Below are 15,756 nucleotides of genomic sequence, written 5' to 3'. Positions count from 1 at the left end.
GTGTTAAATATGACAGTTCAGCAAACATATAATGACTTTGATTTTAAATTATATATTTCAGAGTTATTACACAGGCCGCCGATCCATGCAGCAAGATACGGATTGTGGTGGAGGCAGTGCCTCACAGAGAGCCAGTTTCCAGCATGATTCTCCACAGAATTCAAGCAAGGCAGGAGTAGTCATCACGTCATTCAGACAATCACAGAGAAGGTCAGTTAAGTAATTTGAAATTGTGTATTTACTATCACCACCATTTATTTTCTTCATTAGAACTTTTACCAGAAGTCAAAATGATATGTAAAATATTTTTGTCTGCATTTGCACTAATAAAATATGAACAAATAAGCAGTGTTGCTCCCTTCGCAGAATCAGGTGTAACTCGCACAATTATCATAAAATTGTCTGTGATAAATGTTGATAGTTGTGATGTGTTACATAACTTAACAAAAGTTATTTTATATTTTTGCTCCTGTCAAATGCCGGTGTTTCGCTAATTGCTGTGCTTTCATTTAAGTCTCTGGCTTTATGACTTTGATGTGACTGCAATTGGTGTTTTATTTAGTTCGTGTTGTTTCAACAGCATGAAAAATGAAAGACTTTGATGTTATTCTCTGTGGCATTATTTCAACATCTAAATGTTGCTCTTCTTCCATTTCTTATATGCCCCAAATCCCATTTCATTCTGCTGTCCTAATTGGTTGTATGTTTCCCACGCTCTTCCTGTGGCACCATGTTTTGGTGTTTCATGTGAGTCCAGCATCAGACCAGAAGTATTGTGGTAAGTAGAGTGTGTTCATGAATGTTTGCTTTGCACTGCTTTCTCCTCATTGTGTTTTGTCTTGATCCTGCTGCTAGTGACTCATCTTCACCATGATAATAGTAGAGATATTAATACCCATTGCTTTCTTTAATTGTGTAGTACTGAATATAATGCAATTATTTATCAATTTAGATTGTTTGTAATTCAGTATTTTTGTTCAATCATACACGTAGTTCATTGTATTTGCATTCAAAGTGTGTATGGTCCTTTAGAACAACTGGGCAGCACATGCTGGTCACTGTATTTTGCAGCAGTACCTCAAACTGCCTATAATTGCTTTTACTTTTGAATATACCTTTGTAACTGCCTGAGCTCACATACAGCATATTTTTGATCACTTTCACACTGTGAAATGGCATGAATAATTTTGTCACTGATTTTACACCATCAATTACAATCTTTATTCATCAACTTTGGAAAAATAAATTTCTGACAGTAACATATTTTTACTATTACTGAGTTAAAAAAAAAGGACTACATGTCACTGCTTACTATACAGAAGAAGTGATGATGAGTAGGTAGGTGCACAAACACTGTGATAATTTATTGTTTCCCATTCTTTGTCAGATCACAGAGTAAGATTCACAGTAAAATATTCAAATGAATAAAGTTCTTAGAAAGAGAGGGAGAGTTCAACGTAACACAGTGTTAATACTAGCACAGCTGATTAATGTCCAGCTGGTTACATGGCACAAGCTGAGTAATTATGAAACAAAAGAAGAGAATGAACAAACACATTAGGAAATATTAGCTAATAAATGCTAAGTTTGCCACTTTCTTGAAATCTTCCCAGACATTTCAAAGCTCCTTAGAAGGCATTTGTGTGTGTATACAATGCCACATCATAATCCCCTTTGATGAATTTGGAAAGATGGAGATGGCACAAGGGGGACAATGATTTCTCCACATAGTCATGGTTTGTGAGTGGTGGTGGTATTAGTGTGACCCAGAACTGCCTACTGTATGTATCCCATCAATAGCTGTATCTGGGACTGGTACATTCCTTGTTCTGATGATAACTGATGACCTGACAGTATCAGTATCTGGAAAATTGACTTGGTTTGTTGTACTTCATCATTCATGTTGGTACATTCCTATTCTCTAAAAGTACATAATTAATTTTTTTAAAGATTCGGTGTTTGTATTTTGCATTATACCCAACACTGAATGTGAAAGAATTACAGGTAATTAGCTGAAGCTTTTTGGAGCACGAAACATTTGTTTGAAACCTTATACTTAACTTGTTCTGCTGGAGGTGACCAACATTGTTGTTCAATTTATCACATAATTTTCATTTGCTGTAGGAACTATTGGTGTGACTCTCTTGGGAATATGTTGCGTTCTTAGGGCATAACAAATGACATTCCCACATCCTGTACTCATTTTCAATATTCCTGAGTTATTGGCAGCTTCCTCACTTCTTCATTACATGATTTTTCATTAACAAACAATATCAGCTTCCAACTGCCAATCAGTTTCAGGTAGAGGCACAGTCAATTACATGATATTTTGAAAATGCAAACAATTTTAAGTATTATTAGCAACAGTATTTTAAGCAATTTGCAATAAATGAAGCTGTACAAAATCTTTTAAGTCCATAGCAGGTGACAAACATGTTTTTCATAATTAATTTTGTAACAAATATAATGGGTGTTAATATTACATGATGAGTATTTTTAACAATTAATATTTAGATACCATACATAAATTTCAAGTGCAATTCATGTACTATTTCATTGGTTTACAACAGTGATGTTTCCATTCATAAGTCATAATTAATGAAAACAAAATACACAATCCTATTTTATAGCTAAAAGTAGTAATTAATACATGTTTACTACATGAAAAATTGTTTATCTTTTTTAAGCCATGGACAAAAATGCTATTACAGTATTTCAAACAATGGAAAATCCAGGATGGAATGTAACAATATGAGAGAAGGGAAGTTGCTACTCACCATATAGCGGAGATGTTGAGCTGCGATAGGCACAATAAAAAGATTCACACAATCATAGCTTTTGGCCATTAAGGCCTCTGTCACCAGTAGCCACACAGACCCTTTCCTTCTATTGTACTATTACAGTATTTTCTACACTGTCTCACATCTCATTAAGCAAAACTTAAAACTGAAAATCAAGACTTACCATATAAAAAACCACATACTAAAATTACTGTGTATTGTGTTGTTGACTAAGCATATGTATGATGATCTGCAATAGGTGAATCTCAATTTGTCACATTTCACACAGACACACCAGGATTTCATGCATAAGGTTTATACATGAGATTCTGCCAAAATAAGTGTGCAGCAGAAAAAGAATTATGCATCAGAAATTTGTTTACACAAGCTCAGTTGAATCAGCACATCAGCATGGCTCTAAATTTGTTCCAGTTGCTCCTTGAAAGAGTAACTGTTTGTTGTCTTTTCAAGTACACCTAGTATTTGTAACTGTCTAAATTCTATAAAAATCAAACAATGGAAAATTCAGGAGGGAATATTAACTAAATAATGGAAAGGATAGTTGCTACTCACCATACTGCGGAGATACTGAGATGCAGAAAGGGACAACAAAAGGACTGTTACGCAATTAGCTTTCAACCAACAAGGCCATTGTGAAAATAAAACAACACCCACACCCACCCACCCACCCACCCACACACACACACACACACACACACACACACACACACAAAAAACTGACACACACATGACCACAGTCTCTGGCAGCTGGAGCCAGACTGCGAGCAGCAGGGCATTATGGGACAGGCAACTGGGTGAGGGTAAGGAGGAGGCTGGAGAGGGGAGGGCTAGGGATAGCAGGGTAGGGTAGGGTCGGTAAAGTGCTGCTGGGAGCGTGTAGGGATGAGATGGAGAGTGGAGCAGCTAGGTGCAGTCAGAAGGTGAGAAGGGGGTGGGAGAGGGAGGGAGGATTAGTGGAAAAGGAGAGAAGTAAGAAGACTGGATGCGTTGGTGGAATAGAGGGTTTCACTTTGACGGCTGCCACCCATTCCATACCAAGAATTCCCTTCCATACAGACTAGTCACCTGTGGCTGTTGCATCTGTAGTGACAAGCAATCCCTCTCAAAATGTACTGAAGTGCTCACTGAAGCATTTACAGACCGTAATTACCCTCCCAACCTTGTGTCCTGTGCCTTATCTTTCCACTCACCTAACATCTCCCAAAGCCCCACTGTCCAGTCACAGAGTAGTATTCCCCTCATGACTCAGTACCACCCAGGACTGGAGCAACTGTATAACATTCTTCACCCGGGTTTCGACTAAATCTCATTGTGCCCCAAAATGAGAAATGTCCTGCCCACTATCCTTCCTACTCCTTGCACAATAGTATTCCACCACCCAACAAACCTACACAATATCCTCATCCATCCCTACACAACCCCTGCTCCCATCCCCTTACCTTGCAGCTCATATCCCTGAATAGATCTAGATACAAGACCTGTCCCATACATCCTCCCACCACTGCCCACTTCTGCCCAGTCAGAAACGTCACCTATTCCATCAAAGGCAGGGCTACACTTGAAATCAGTCATGTGATATACAAGCTAAGCTGCAACCACTGTGCTGCATTCTGTGTGGTCATGACAACCAACAAGCTGTCTGTCTGCATGAATGGCCACTGAAAAACAGTGGCCAAAAGCAGCTGGACCATCCCATTGCTGAACATGTCACCACAGCCTGTGCCCTCTGTATCCTTCCCACCAACACCAGCTTTTCTGAATTGCACTGGTGGGAACTCTCCCTGCTATATATCCTATGTTCCCATAACCCTCCTGGCCTCAACCTTCATTAATCCTTGTCCTTACCCATTTAGCCCCTCCCCTGTTCCCATTCCAGCCTACACAGCTGTCTATTCCATCAATGCACCCAGTCTCTTTACCTCTGTCCTTTTCCGCTAACCCCCACCCTCCACCACGTCCGTCTAACTTCATGATTGCACCTAGCTGCCCCACTCTCCACCTCGTCCCTGCATGCTCCAAGCAGCACTTTAACATCCCCTTCCTCTAACCTGCTATCACTCCCCCTCCCCATCCCATCCTCCTCCTTACCCCCCCCCCCCCCCCCCCAGTTGCCTCTCCCATAATGATCTGCTGCTAGCAGTCTGGCTCCAGCTGCCAGAGACTGTGGTCGTGTGTGTGTGAGTTGTGTTTGTGCTAGTGTATGCATGTTTGTATGTTGTCTAATTTTGACAAAGGCCTTGTTGGCCAAAAGCTAATTGTGTAACAGTCTTTTGTTCGTGTTTCTGTGACTCAGCATCTCCTCTAAATGGTCAGTAGCAAACTATCCTTTTCTTGTCTAAGTTGTATGTGATACATTAAAAAAATAAATAAATAATTACCTGAATTCTAGCTTTAACACCATATCAGATGTTTCCTTTTTTTCTACAAATTGTACTGTATCATTAGTAATGAATAAATTTCAGGGGGTAAAATATACATTAAACATTACCAAACAGTAAATGTCGGGTGGACTGATAAAACTAGTTATAAATGTACATTAGAAAAAATATACATACGTAGGTAAAGATTTAATAGAATAAAACCCTTTTTTATTAGTGCTTGTGTAATCTGACTGTATGATTATTTAATATACAAGTTACACATACATTTATTCCAACTGTAGCTGGCATGTGTCTCAGAATTGACATTGCGAGCAAATATATTATTCAAGAAAAATTATGCATATTAGTTATAGGACATTGTAATACTGAAAGAATGTACTAATTACTAGGAGAATCACAAAATATTTATTTATGTATTTGTATTTCTCTATGCATGTAGTCATCAAACAATGGTTTTCAAACACATCATATTGATACAAAGGTGTAATATGTATAACTTTTTGTATAAAGGTTTAACCAAAAAGGTGTTAACCTAATAATATAATACATGCAGCTTAGAATTCTTTCAGTGAATACAGACATTTATTTAGAAAAAAGGTATTGATTTTGTTTTGAATGGATCCCCAGTATGTGGTTTTATTGAATTTGGCATTTTGTTATACCACATTGAGCTACTGATATATTATCTGTGGTCTGTTACTTTTAATCCTGTTCTTTTCCTGTAATAACTGTGCTTCTTCTTTGTGTTGTGATTATGTATATAATTACAGTTGGGTGTGACACCATGACAGCTTACAAAAAAGATAAAAAAGGAGAAACATATATCTTAGGATCTTTGAGCAGTTCTTCACCTCCAATACTACAAAACAGATCTCGTCTACTGCGAGCTTTTTGCTTTCCATATTTTGGAGGAGGTAGTATGGACCAAAATAAAACAAAAAATTGTCACATTAACATGGTCTCTAAAATGCGTACCTTAAGAGTTATGAGCACTGGCTCAGGTGAAGAGATGTGTTCCACAGCAACAAAGATGAACACATGCTCCTAGCTCTAAAGATGTGCACTTTAGAGCCCATGTTTACTTGACTATTTTTCTTGTTTTGCTCTATAATATCACCTCTCAAAATATGGGAAACAAAGAGCCAGCAGTAGAAGAAAAATGTTTCACTGTGTCAAATATGAAGGGCTCTTAAAATAATCATTTTAGAACCCATGTGTACTAGAATTTTTTTCTTCTAGTATAGTGTGCTTTCAACTGTATATATTTATGCCCTGAATTACACTACACCCCATATATACAGTAAATATACAGTGAGATTTTTTTTTTTAATATAAGGGCATCATGACAGATTCCCCTGGAACCCAGACCATGTGTCAATCTAACAACTCTCTTTTGCAGCAACAGTATTCTGCCGCTGGGCAAACCACCACAGCTCTATCCCATAAATTGCAAATGAGGAAATTGTCCCATGTTACATTGTTTTTAGTGTTTTATCACATACAGTTTTGAACAGTTGGATAAACAAGTAAAATGCACTGTTTATTTTGCTGCATATGTAGCGAACATGGCCTTTTTCCATCAAAGATTGCCATCCAAGTGCTGGTCAAGGAATGTACAGTCTTCACTGCCTGTATGTGTAATTCAACAAATATTTCCTACACATCTGTGGCATGAGTTGCCCACTTTGAATTCCAATAAGTGTGATTTTCTGGTATTTACCTTTAGGTCATGGTTAGTGAAATTTGCATTCACTTCAGACATCACAAGTGTTGAAAAATATATCATTGTCTTCATCATCTTAAAACAGTCGGAACATGTCAGTTACAGAAGTAATTTTATGAGAAATAGATGATTGTACAATAACATTTACACACACGAGAAAAAGAAATGGTACCACTATTGACACCTGCAGTGCACACTACATTACTGTTTCAGTGATAGACTGAATGTTGATTTTTCTTGTCCCATTCTGATAGTTTATATTTGTGTATTGTTTACAGTTTTTTGGGTAAGTATATGGGCATTCAAGTATATGCGTGTGATATTTCATACCCTCAGTTACTGCAAGAGAAGTATAGGGTTGAACATATTGAAGGCCTTTGTGAGCCCTAAAAATATACCTAAAGTGTGCTCTCCTTCCTCTAGGTAACTAGACGTGGTGCAACAATTCTATGACAGCTGCTGTGATGTTGCAATCTGTTCTAAATCCATGTTAGATTTCTGTGAGGAGATTGTTTTTAGTGAAACAGGCACTTGGCTGTGCCAGTACCATTGATTCAAAAATTTTACTAAATGTAGGAATCAGTGATATTGGTCTTTAGTTTGACGCCTCCTCCTTTGATCTTTTTTATAACAGTTTTTTGGTCTTGTATTAGCTGACCTTCATGTCTGACGTTCATTGATTCCCCTACTGTGTTCATATGTGTTTTATAGTATTTGATAATGAGGTTCCAGGAGGTGTGGCTTACATTTACTGACTGTGTTATTGGTTCAAGGTGTTCTTGTTTCCTAAAATTTAAGAGTTGTATTTTGAAACTTTGCTTAGTAGTGGTACATTTTTCTTTTAAAATAGGCAGCACACATAATTTTACAAGTGTACAGAGACATTCGGTCTAATCTTACTAACATAGCTGATAGTTATAATTTAACTCTTTTTTCCCACTGATTGAGAGTTGTTTTTGTTTTAATTTATCAATTAAAAAAAACTCAACAGAATTGGGCATAATTCACCTGATTGTTCTAACTGGTAGAAACTGCCCCAATTCTCACACATTGGCAGTTAACTCAAGTTACTCTACTCTGCAGTAATGTCGAAGGAATTACAGTACTTATACTTTAATATTCCTAGAGAATAGTCTTTTCTATTCTTTTTTACACTGTGTGTTATAGCAGGAAGACTTATTTTCAAGAAATACAAACAAAGTTGAATCCTGTTAACATTTGTAATAAAATGTTCACTTGGTGCAGAAGCAACTCTTTTCTGTTCAGATATTTGTTGCTTTGCTTTAGGCACTGAGAGCTCATTGTGTACGCGTGAGAGAGATGTTTCACCTTGCTTCACACACAGATTATCCAACTGAAATAAAATAACTGATTGGTAACAGAGGAAGAAAAATGATTATTATTTCCTTAGTTAAGGAAAATTCCCATAAACATCATCATACATACAAGGTAGTTCTATACCATACTAGTGAACATAAGTGTTTTAATGATGTGTTGAAATCAAATCTCAAAATCTTCATGTGCTGCTCATTTGAATAATGTGCCTATATACTAAAGCATGGTTTAACAAGACTAATCCTTGCAATGACAACTAAGTACTAATTTGTACAAAATATGAAATATGGTGTTATGATACATGCAGTAAAAATAGGTGTTAATTCATCAATTGTAATCATATTGTCTAAATAGTAATTAGAATTTTCCACACATCCTGTGATACTGAACCCAAGTTCTTGAATTGTAATGCCTTCATCTCTCGGAACTTGGTTGTACTTTACTCTTTGATTGTACTCATTACACAAAGCAACCATGACCTCACATGTAAATTTAATTATTTATTTAAATTGTCCCTTATTCTTGGACTCAAAATAAAGTTAAGAGCTTAAACCAAGAATCACTACTCTTCTTCATTGACACAATGTATCACAGACATTACTCTACCTTTCATCTTGTTACTGAATATAATTTTTAACTGCTCCCACAAAATTGCTTACAGTTCACAATTAATACGTTTCATATGATTCCACAAACACAGTCGGGTGGTTTCCAGTGATTAGAGGGAACAGTGTGGTGGTGTTTTGCAAGACTGACACTTCCCCTTGATTATTGAACTTACGTGAAGTTGCTTTGCCGTCCATCTTTTCAGGATAGCCGGCTGTGATGGTCTGCTCCACTTCTTCTCCAAAGATAAGATGCTGTTTTGGAGGAATTTTCTCTACTTATAAAATAACTCTGCACACTTGAGATACTTTGAACTCAATCCCACTATATTTTCACAACACACAACAGTTTTCACATACAAGAATCATTTTTCGTAAGTTCAACAATTTCTGGTCCGGCAGATACTATTACATATTCTTTGTCATAAATACAGTACTATAAATCTTTCAAAGTTCACGTTAGTCCACCATCCAGACCTCAGTAAAGTAAGTGAATAATTCAGATAAGTGTCTTTTTTCTTTCAACAACATTCAACTGTTCTCAATAATGAGTGACATTGCACCACTATGGAGTATGGCGTGCTTGCTCCTTGTGCAGGTTGTGTAACATCTGAGGCGAGCACTGCAGATACCTGCATGCACTGATCAACCGCCCAATACACACCAGTTCTGCACACACATAATTATGGCGCAGGAGACACAGGCCTGTTTCTCATGCTCATACAAAAGTATCAGGTCGAGATGGTGGAAAGCAGAGGGTCTCTAGAATTTGTGTCGAAATTCTTGAGGGACTACATATTCCTTCTCTTAGCTCAAACGCACTATATTTTATACATATTCAGTATGTACATTGGCATCGTACTTAATAACAATCCACTTTTTTGGGATATTCAGTTACTCCATAATTCTACACATATATGTATTTTTTATAAATTCTTGAACTTCCCAGGATAAGCTCCCTCTTTCAATTCCACTCATTTTATCCTTTACCTATAATCCTTCAAGCTACTCCTTCCTTTGTTCATATGGACTAGTACTATCCTATACAGCTTTCTGTGGTCTGGAGGAACTCTGGAGAAAATTTATGGGGCTGCTCTTTCTAACATCCACAAATCTTAATAATGCTAGAGGTATTAAGAATTCAAACTTACCAGGATAATTCCTACCAAATATGTGATTTCTATCACCATAATGTCCTTTTCCCCTTAGGAACAGTACTTATCCCTTACCTATGGGTTGATCCTATGGGTAACCTTTCTCCTGCTGTTCTGGTAGGTACGCCCCTTTCATCTTCCTATATTCTGTGGTACAGGTCAATCCCCTTCTTGGTGCCCCTGTCTGCACAGTATAGGTCAGCCTCTCTTTGGTCTGGTATAGGTCAGCCTCTCTTTGGTCTGCCTATCTGCCCTTTTTTCCATTCACTAAAAGCTGGGTGCCCCCCCCCCCCCCCCCGCCCCTATCCTTTGTGAGTAGGCCCCATGGATCATTGCCCTAGAATACATCTTCATCTCTACTATCCCTAAATATTATCCGGTAAAATTAAAATCTTCTTCAATCTCCAATCTTGCTCATTAATACTTCATTTCATATCCTAGGGTCCTCCTTTACTTTTCAACCTCTCTACCATACTTCTATATATCATTAGTTACTTATCATATATGTGTATCAAAGGGTACAGTGTCTTTCCATAGGTTATCAGAGAGCCCCACTATTCAACAAGTTGTCAAGTAATTCTTATTCATATACATATATATTTTTAGAATTAGTCACTGTAGAACCATCACCTATAATACTGTGTGCTCATGTTTTACCATGTGCACGTACTTTCCCCTACAACACTTGATGGTTCTTACTCGCTCTCAAACTGTACTTTTCCTGTTTGTGTCTTTGTGTTTCTTTGCGTGTATGTCGATGTGTGTTCATGCAGCCTGATTCTTTGACCTACATATCTGAAATAAGTTGAAGGATATAGGAAACCACAGAGAATGAGGAGGACTTCAAGAAGTGTAGAATATGGAAAGAGGGAAAGATAGATAGGTACTCAAATGAGAAGTAAGAAAGGAAAAAGTAGAGATGGTTGCTAAGATCAAAGAAATGAAAGAAGATAGCCCCAAAGACAGGAAAAACCTTCCCACCCATTTCCCCAGGATCCCTACTTCGCCAGTACTTGAGTGAGAAGCCGGAGGAGGTATGATGTTAAATGCCTCCTGCAGAACGGACATTCTCACCTTCGCCTTCAAAGTCCCTGAAGAAAGAATCTTAGCAACCTCTATGGGATGGCAAATGGTCAAGAATCAGCCACACTTGTCTGCGAGGGTCATCTGAAAGGTGTGGTGTGTGTGTGTAGTGTTAGTCATGTTTGTACCTACACTACACACTCCTTTCCAAAAGTGATACAAACCCTCCCATTTACTTTACATCTCACAAAAGATATAAAATACTATACTAAATAGAAAATTATACACCATAATCAAATATTTAATTCATCAGTTACTTCACTTTATATTATTCTTAAATATGATACTCTTTTCTGTTCATTCCATCTTAAAGTCATTCTGTTTACATAGTATCATATTATACTTCCTACTAGCATATTATTTAGTTTGTTCCATTTTATATTTAGAGATCACAAAGAAGGGCAGCTCGTTTTGTATTATCGCAAAATAGGGGGGATAGTGTAACAGACATGATACGTGAATTGGAGTGGCAATCGTTAAAACAAAGGCGTTTTTCGTTGTGACGGGATCTTCTCATGAAATTTAAATCACCAGTTTTTGCCTCCAATTGCGAAAACATTCTGTTGGCACCCACCTACATAGGGAGAAATGATAATCATGATAAAATAAGAGAAATCAGAGTTCACACGGAAAAATTTAAGTGCTCTTTTTTCCCGTATGCCGTTTGAGAGTGGAATGGCAGAGAGACAGTGTGAAGGTGGTTCATTGAACTCTCTGCCAGGCACTTTATTGTGAATAGCAGAGTAATCATGTAGATGCAGACGTAGATGTAGAAGGACATTGATGTATAGGGACGCAGCATCAACAGTGATTGAATATGAATCGAGGGGGTGAAGAGGTGGTGATGGTGGAGAGAAAGTGGAGAAAGTGGTTAGTATCTTTGATTTGGGAGGCTCAGGTTTGGGAAATGAGCAGAAATTATTTCAGAGGGACCATCCAGGATTGATGTATTTGTGGATTTTGGGATGCATGTAGAATGTGAGCATGCAAGGTAAAATTGGAATTAACAAAGTTGAGCACCCTATGGCACAACATGCAGATGAGCAAAACAGGCTTAGTTTCAATGACTGGTTCTCAACGTGGTTCATCTGAATTCTTCTTTCCACTACCAGCTTTTCAGACTTTTGCAGACAGGAGTTACCCTTGCAACATACAGTGAGGTTATCATGGATTCTGAATTTGAATCAATCTGGGTGAAACTGAGTATCAAATAATTGTCAAAAATTGTGATTGGATGCTTTTATAGACCACCTGGGTCAGGATCTGTAGTTTTAGAATGCTTCAGATAGAACCTGCAGAAAATCATTAGTAATTTTCCTGATCATGCCATTGGAATAGGGACTGACTTCAACTTGCTAGATATAGATTGGGAGTGTTATGCCATCAAAACTGGTGCCAGAGACAGGGAATCATGTGGCATTATTGTGGATGTCTTGTCCGAAAATTACCTTGAGCAGGTAGTCAGAGAACCAGTGCATGAGGGCAACGTCTTAGACTTCCTGGCAACAAACAGGCTGTAAGACAGATCCACACAATTATAGACTTATATCATTGATGTCAGTGCGTTGTAGAATTATGGAACATGTTTTATGCTCAAGAATTACGATGTTCTTGGAAAATGAACATCTCCCGTGTAAAAATCAACATGGATTCCGCAAACAGAGATCTTGCAAAACTCAGCTTGCTGTGTCTCTCTCCATGAGATCCACAGTGCAGTGGACAGTGGTGCTCAGATTGATGCTGTGTTCCTTGATTTCAGTAAGGCATTTGACACTGTCACGCATTGCTGTTTAATGAAAAAATTACAAGATTATGGAGTATCGGAGCAGACTTGTGTTTGGATTCAAGACTTTCTTGCAGACAGAACTCAACACATCGCTCTTAATGGTGCTAAATTGACAGATGTAAAGGTAATATCCAGAGTACCACAGGGAAGTGTGATAGGACTGTGCTGTTTACAATATGTATGATCTAGTAGAAAGTGTCAAATGCTTTTTATGGCTATTCGCAGACGGTGCAGTTGTTTGTACCAAAATAGCAATGCTAGAAGATAGTAAGACTTTGCAGAATGACCTGCAGAGAATTGATGAATGGTGCAGACTCTGGCAGTTGACCCTGAACATAAATAAATGTAACATATTATGCATACATAGGAAAAGAAATCCACTACTGTACTGCTACACTATTAATGACAAACAACTGGAGACAGTGTCTGCTGCAAAATATCTAGGTGTAACTATCCAGAGCAACCTTAAGTGGAATGACCATATAAAACAGATAGTGGGACACCAGACTCAGATTCATTGGAAGAATCATAAGGAAATGTAACTCATCCACGAAAGAAGTGGCTTATAAGGTGCTTGTTCACCTGATTCTTGAGTATTGTTCTCTATCTGGGATTCCTATCAGGTAGGACTAATAGAGGAGATAGAGATGATCCAACAAAGAGCGGCGTGTTTCGTCACGGGATCATTTAGCTGGCGAGAGATCATTACAGAAATGCTAATCAAACTCCACTGGCAGATGTTAAAAGAGAGGCATTGTGCATCATGGTAAGATTTACTATTGAAATTTCAGGAGAGCACTTTCCAGGAGGAATCAAACATCATATTACTTCCCCCCACATACATCTCTCATATTGACAACGAGGAGAAAATTTGAGAAATTAGAGCCAGTACAGAGAGTTACCAACGATTGTTCTTCCTACACACTATTCATGGGTGGAACAGAGTTGGAGGGATCAGGTAGTGGTACTGAAAGTACCCTCTGCCATGCACCATTAGGTGGGTTGCAGAGTATGATGTAGATGTAGGTGTAGACATTCTTTGCTTTCATAATGGCCCTGGCTTCAATGTTCAGTAACCCACTGACCCCACACCTTCCACCCAATAGTCTTCCCAACACAATATTTCAATATTGTCTGGTGGACAAGCTGACCGTGTCCCATATTTATGCCTGGGTGGTGCCAAGTGCTCCCTACACTGTCCATGCTGCTACGGCCATTTCTGGCAGTGCTAATTATCTCTAGGATTCCATCTTCCATCCGTGCAATTTTTCACAGATGGCAGCCATACCAAGGCATTCCATACTAGGTCCGCGACTACCAGGCATTGTCCCATCACTATCTACATGCTACAGACATTTCTTATGCTGTTGGTGACCACTCCAGGTTCCTATTACATTTCTGTTGTTTTCCTGGCGTTGTGGATTTGGTACACCCCTACAAGGTGTGGTGCCTGCCAAATCAGGCCATGTGGTGATTGCATATTCTGTCCATGCACGATGCAGCAGTGTCTCTTGGTGATGGCCACTGTTTGGAATTCTGTACTGTGTCAGCTCCTGGGATGTGTGGTGCCTGAGGTTTTGGGTAGTTGGTATTGTTCCCTCTCTTGTCCATGAATGCTACAGTTGTCTCCTGAGGATGTAGTTGTCACTTGGTTCTCCATGAGAGATTTGATCCTCTTAATTATGCCCCTTGTTGTCCGATGTTGGTTATCGGAGAAGGGAACATTTTTCCATTGCTTCTTTAATAATTCTAGAGCTGGATTTCATGCCATACTGATCTGGTATCCTGCTTCCCAGTTGATTACGTTCTGTCTTTTTGATTTTGATAGATTCAGTAATCACACTATACCAAAATCTGGGGGTCTGAGCCAGGATCCTGGTTTTATCAAAATGCATGGCATACTTAGGTTCCAAGCATTTTTCTGCTACTGCTGATTTAATGGCCTGTAATAGTCTGGCATGTCTTTGGTGTTCGTTACACCTTATTTCAACTCTCTTCATGGTTTGACCGATGTAAGACATACCTCATTCACATAGTATATGGTAGATACCAGGTTTCCTTTGACTGTTCCAAGGAGTGCCCTGATGTTGTCAGGTGGGCAGGACACACTTTTGATTTTGTGTTTTTTCAGGATCCTGCTGTTCTTAGCACATATAGGTTCTGCATATGGTAGGAAGGCTATCCTCCTGGTCTCTCCCTCTTGTTCTTCTCCTGGTATATCAGGTCATCTGGTGGGATATAGCACTTTGCGGATGTCCCTGTTTGAGTACCCATTGTCTGTAAACACTTGCTGTAGATGTTCTAATTCTGTTCCAAGCTATCTGAGTTGGACAGCATCTTGGCTCAGTGAACAAATGTTCTCAGTACCCTGTTCTTCTGTGACAAATGATGGCAGCTGTCAGCCTGTAGATAGAAGTCAATGTGTGCTGCTTTCCTATACACACTGTGGCCTTATGTGCCGTCTGTCTTCCTTTTCACCAGAACATCCAGGGATGGAAGTTAACCATCATTCTCTAGTTCCATTGTGAATTTAATGTTGGACTATCTTGAGTTCAGAGGGTCAAGGAACTCATCTAGTCTCTTCCGTCCATGTGGCCAAATGGCAAATGTGTCATCAACGTACGCGAAGAAACAAGTCAGCTGGTGGGCAGTAGTCATAAGTGCCTCATCCTTGAATCTGTCCATAAACAGATTTTCCACTACCAGAGATAAGGGGCTACCCATCGCCACTACTTTTCAAACATATTTTAACTTCGACATACTTCCTATGTGGAGGATAATTTTATGAACAGACTGAAGTAGTGGTGATGGGTAGCCCCTTATCTCTGGTAGTGCCAAATCTGTTAATGGAGGGAGGCACTTATGGTTGCTACCTACCAGCTGGCCTT

The 15,756-nt window shown here is 38.7% G+C and overlaps 1 protein-coding gene across 1 annotated transcript in view; it reads left to right on the top strand.

Moving 5' to 3' along the window:
• LOC124622752 (ras-specific guanine nucleotide-releasing factor 2-like) overlaps positions 1-15,756 on the top strand; it is an 898,440-nt gene that overhangs the window by 505,113 nt on the left and 377,571 nt on the right. The window contains exons 16-17 of the mRNA XM_047148541.1: positions 62-210; positions 758-778. Coding sequence (XP_047004497.1) covers positions 62-210; positions 758-778 — 170 coding nt within the window. The remainder of the gene's footprint in view (positions 1-61; positions 211-757; positions 779-15,756) is intronic.

Source organism: Schistocerca americana, chromosome 7, assembly GCF_021461395.2.
Source record: "Schistocerca americana isolate TAMUIC-IGC-003095 chromosome 7, iqSchAmer2.1, whole genome shotgun sequence".
Lineage (NCBI taxonomy): Eukaryota > Metazoa > Arthropoda > Insecta > Orthoptera > Acrididae > Schistocerca > Schistocerca americana.
The sequence above is the reverse complement of the archived record's forward strand: the minus strand, read 5'-3'. Positions and strand labels throughout refer to the sequence as shown.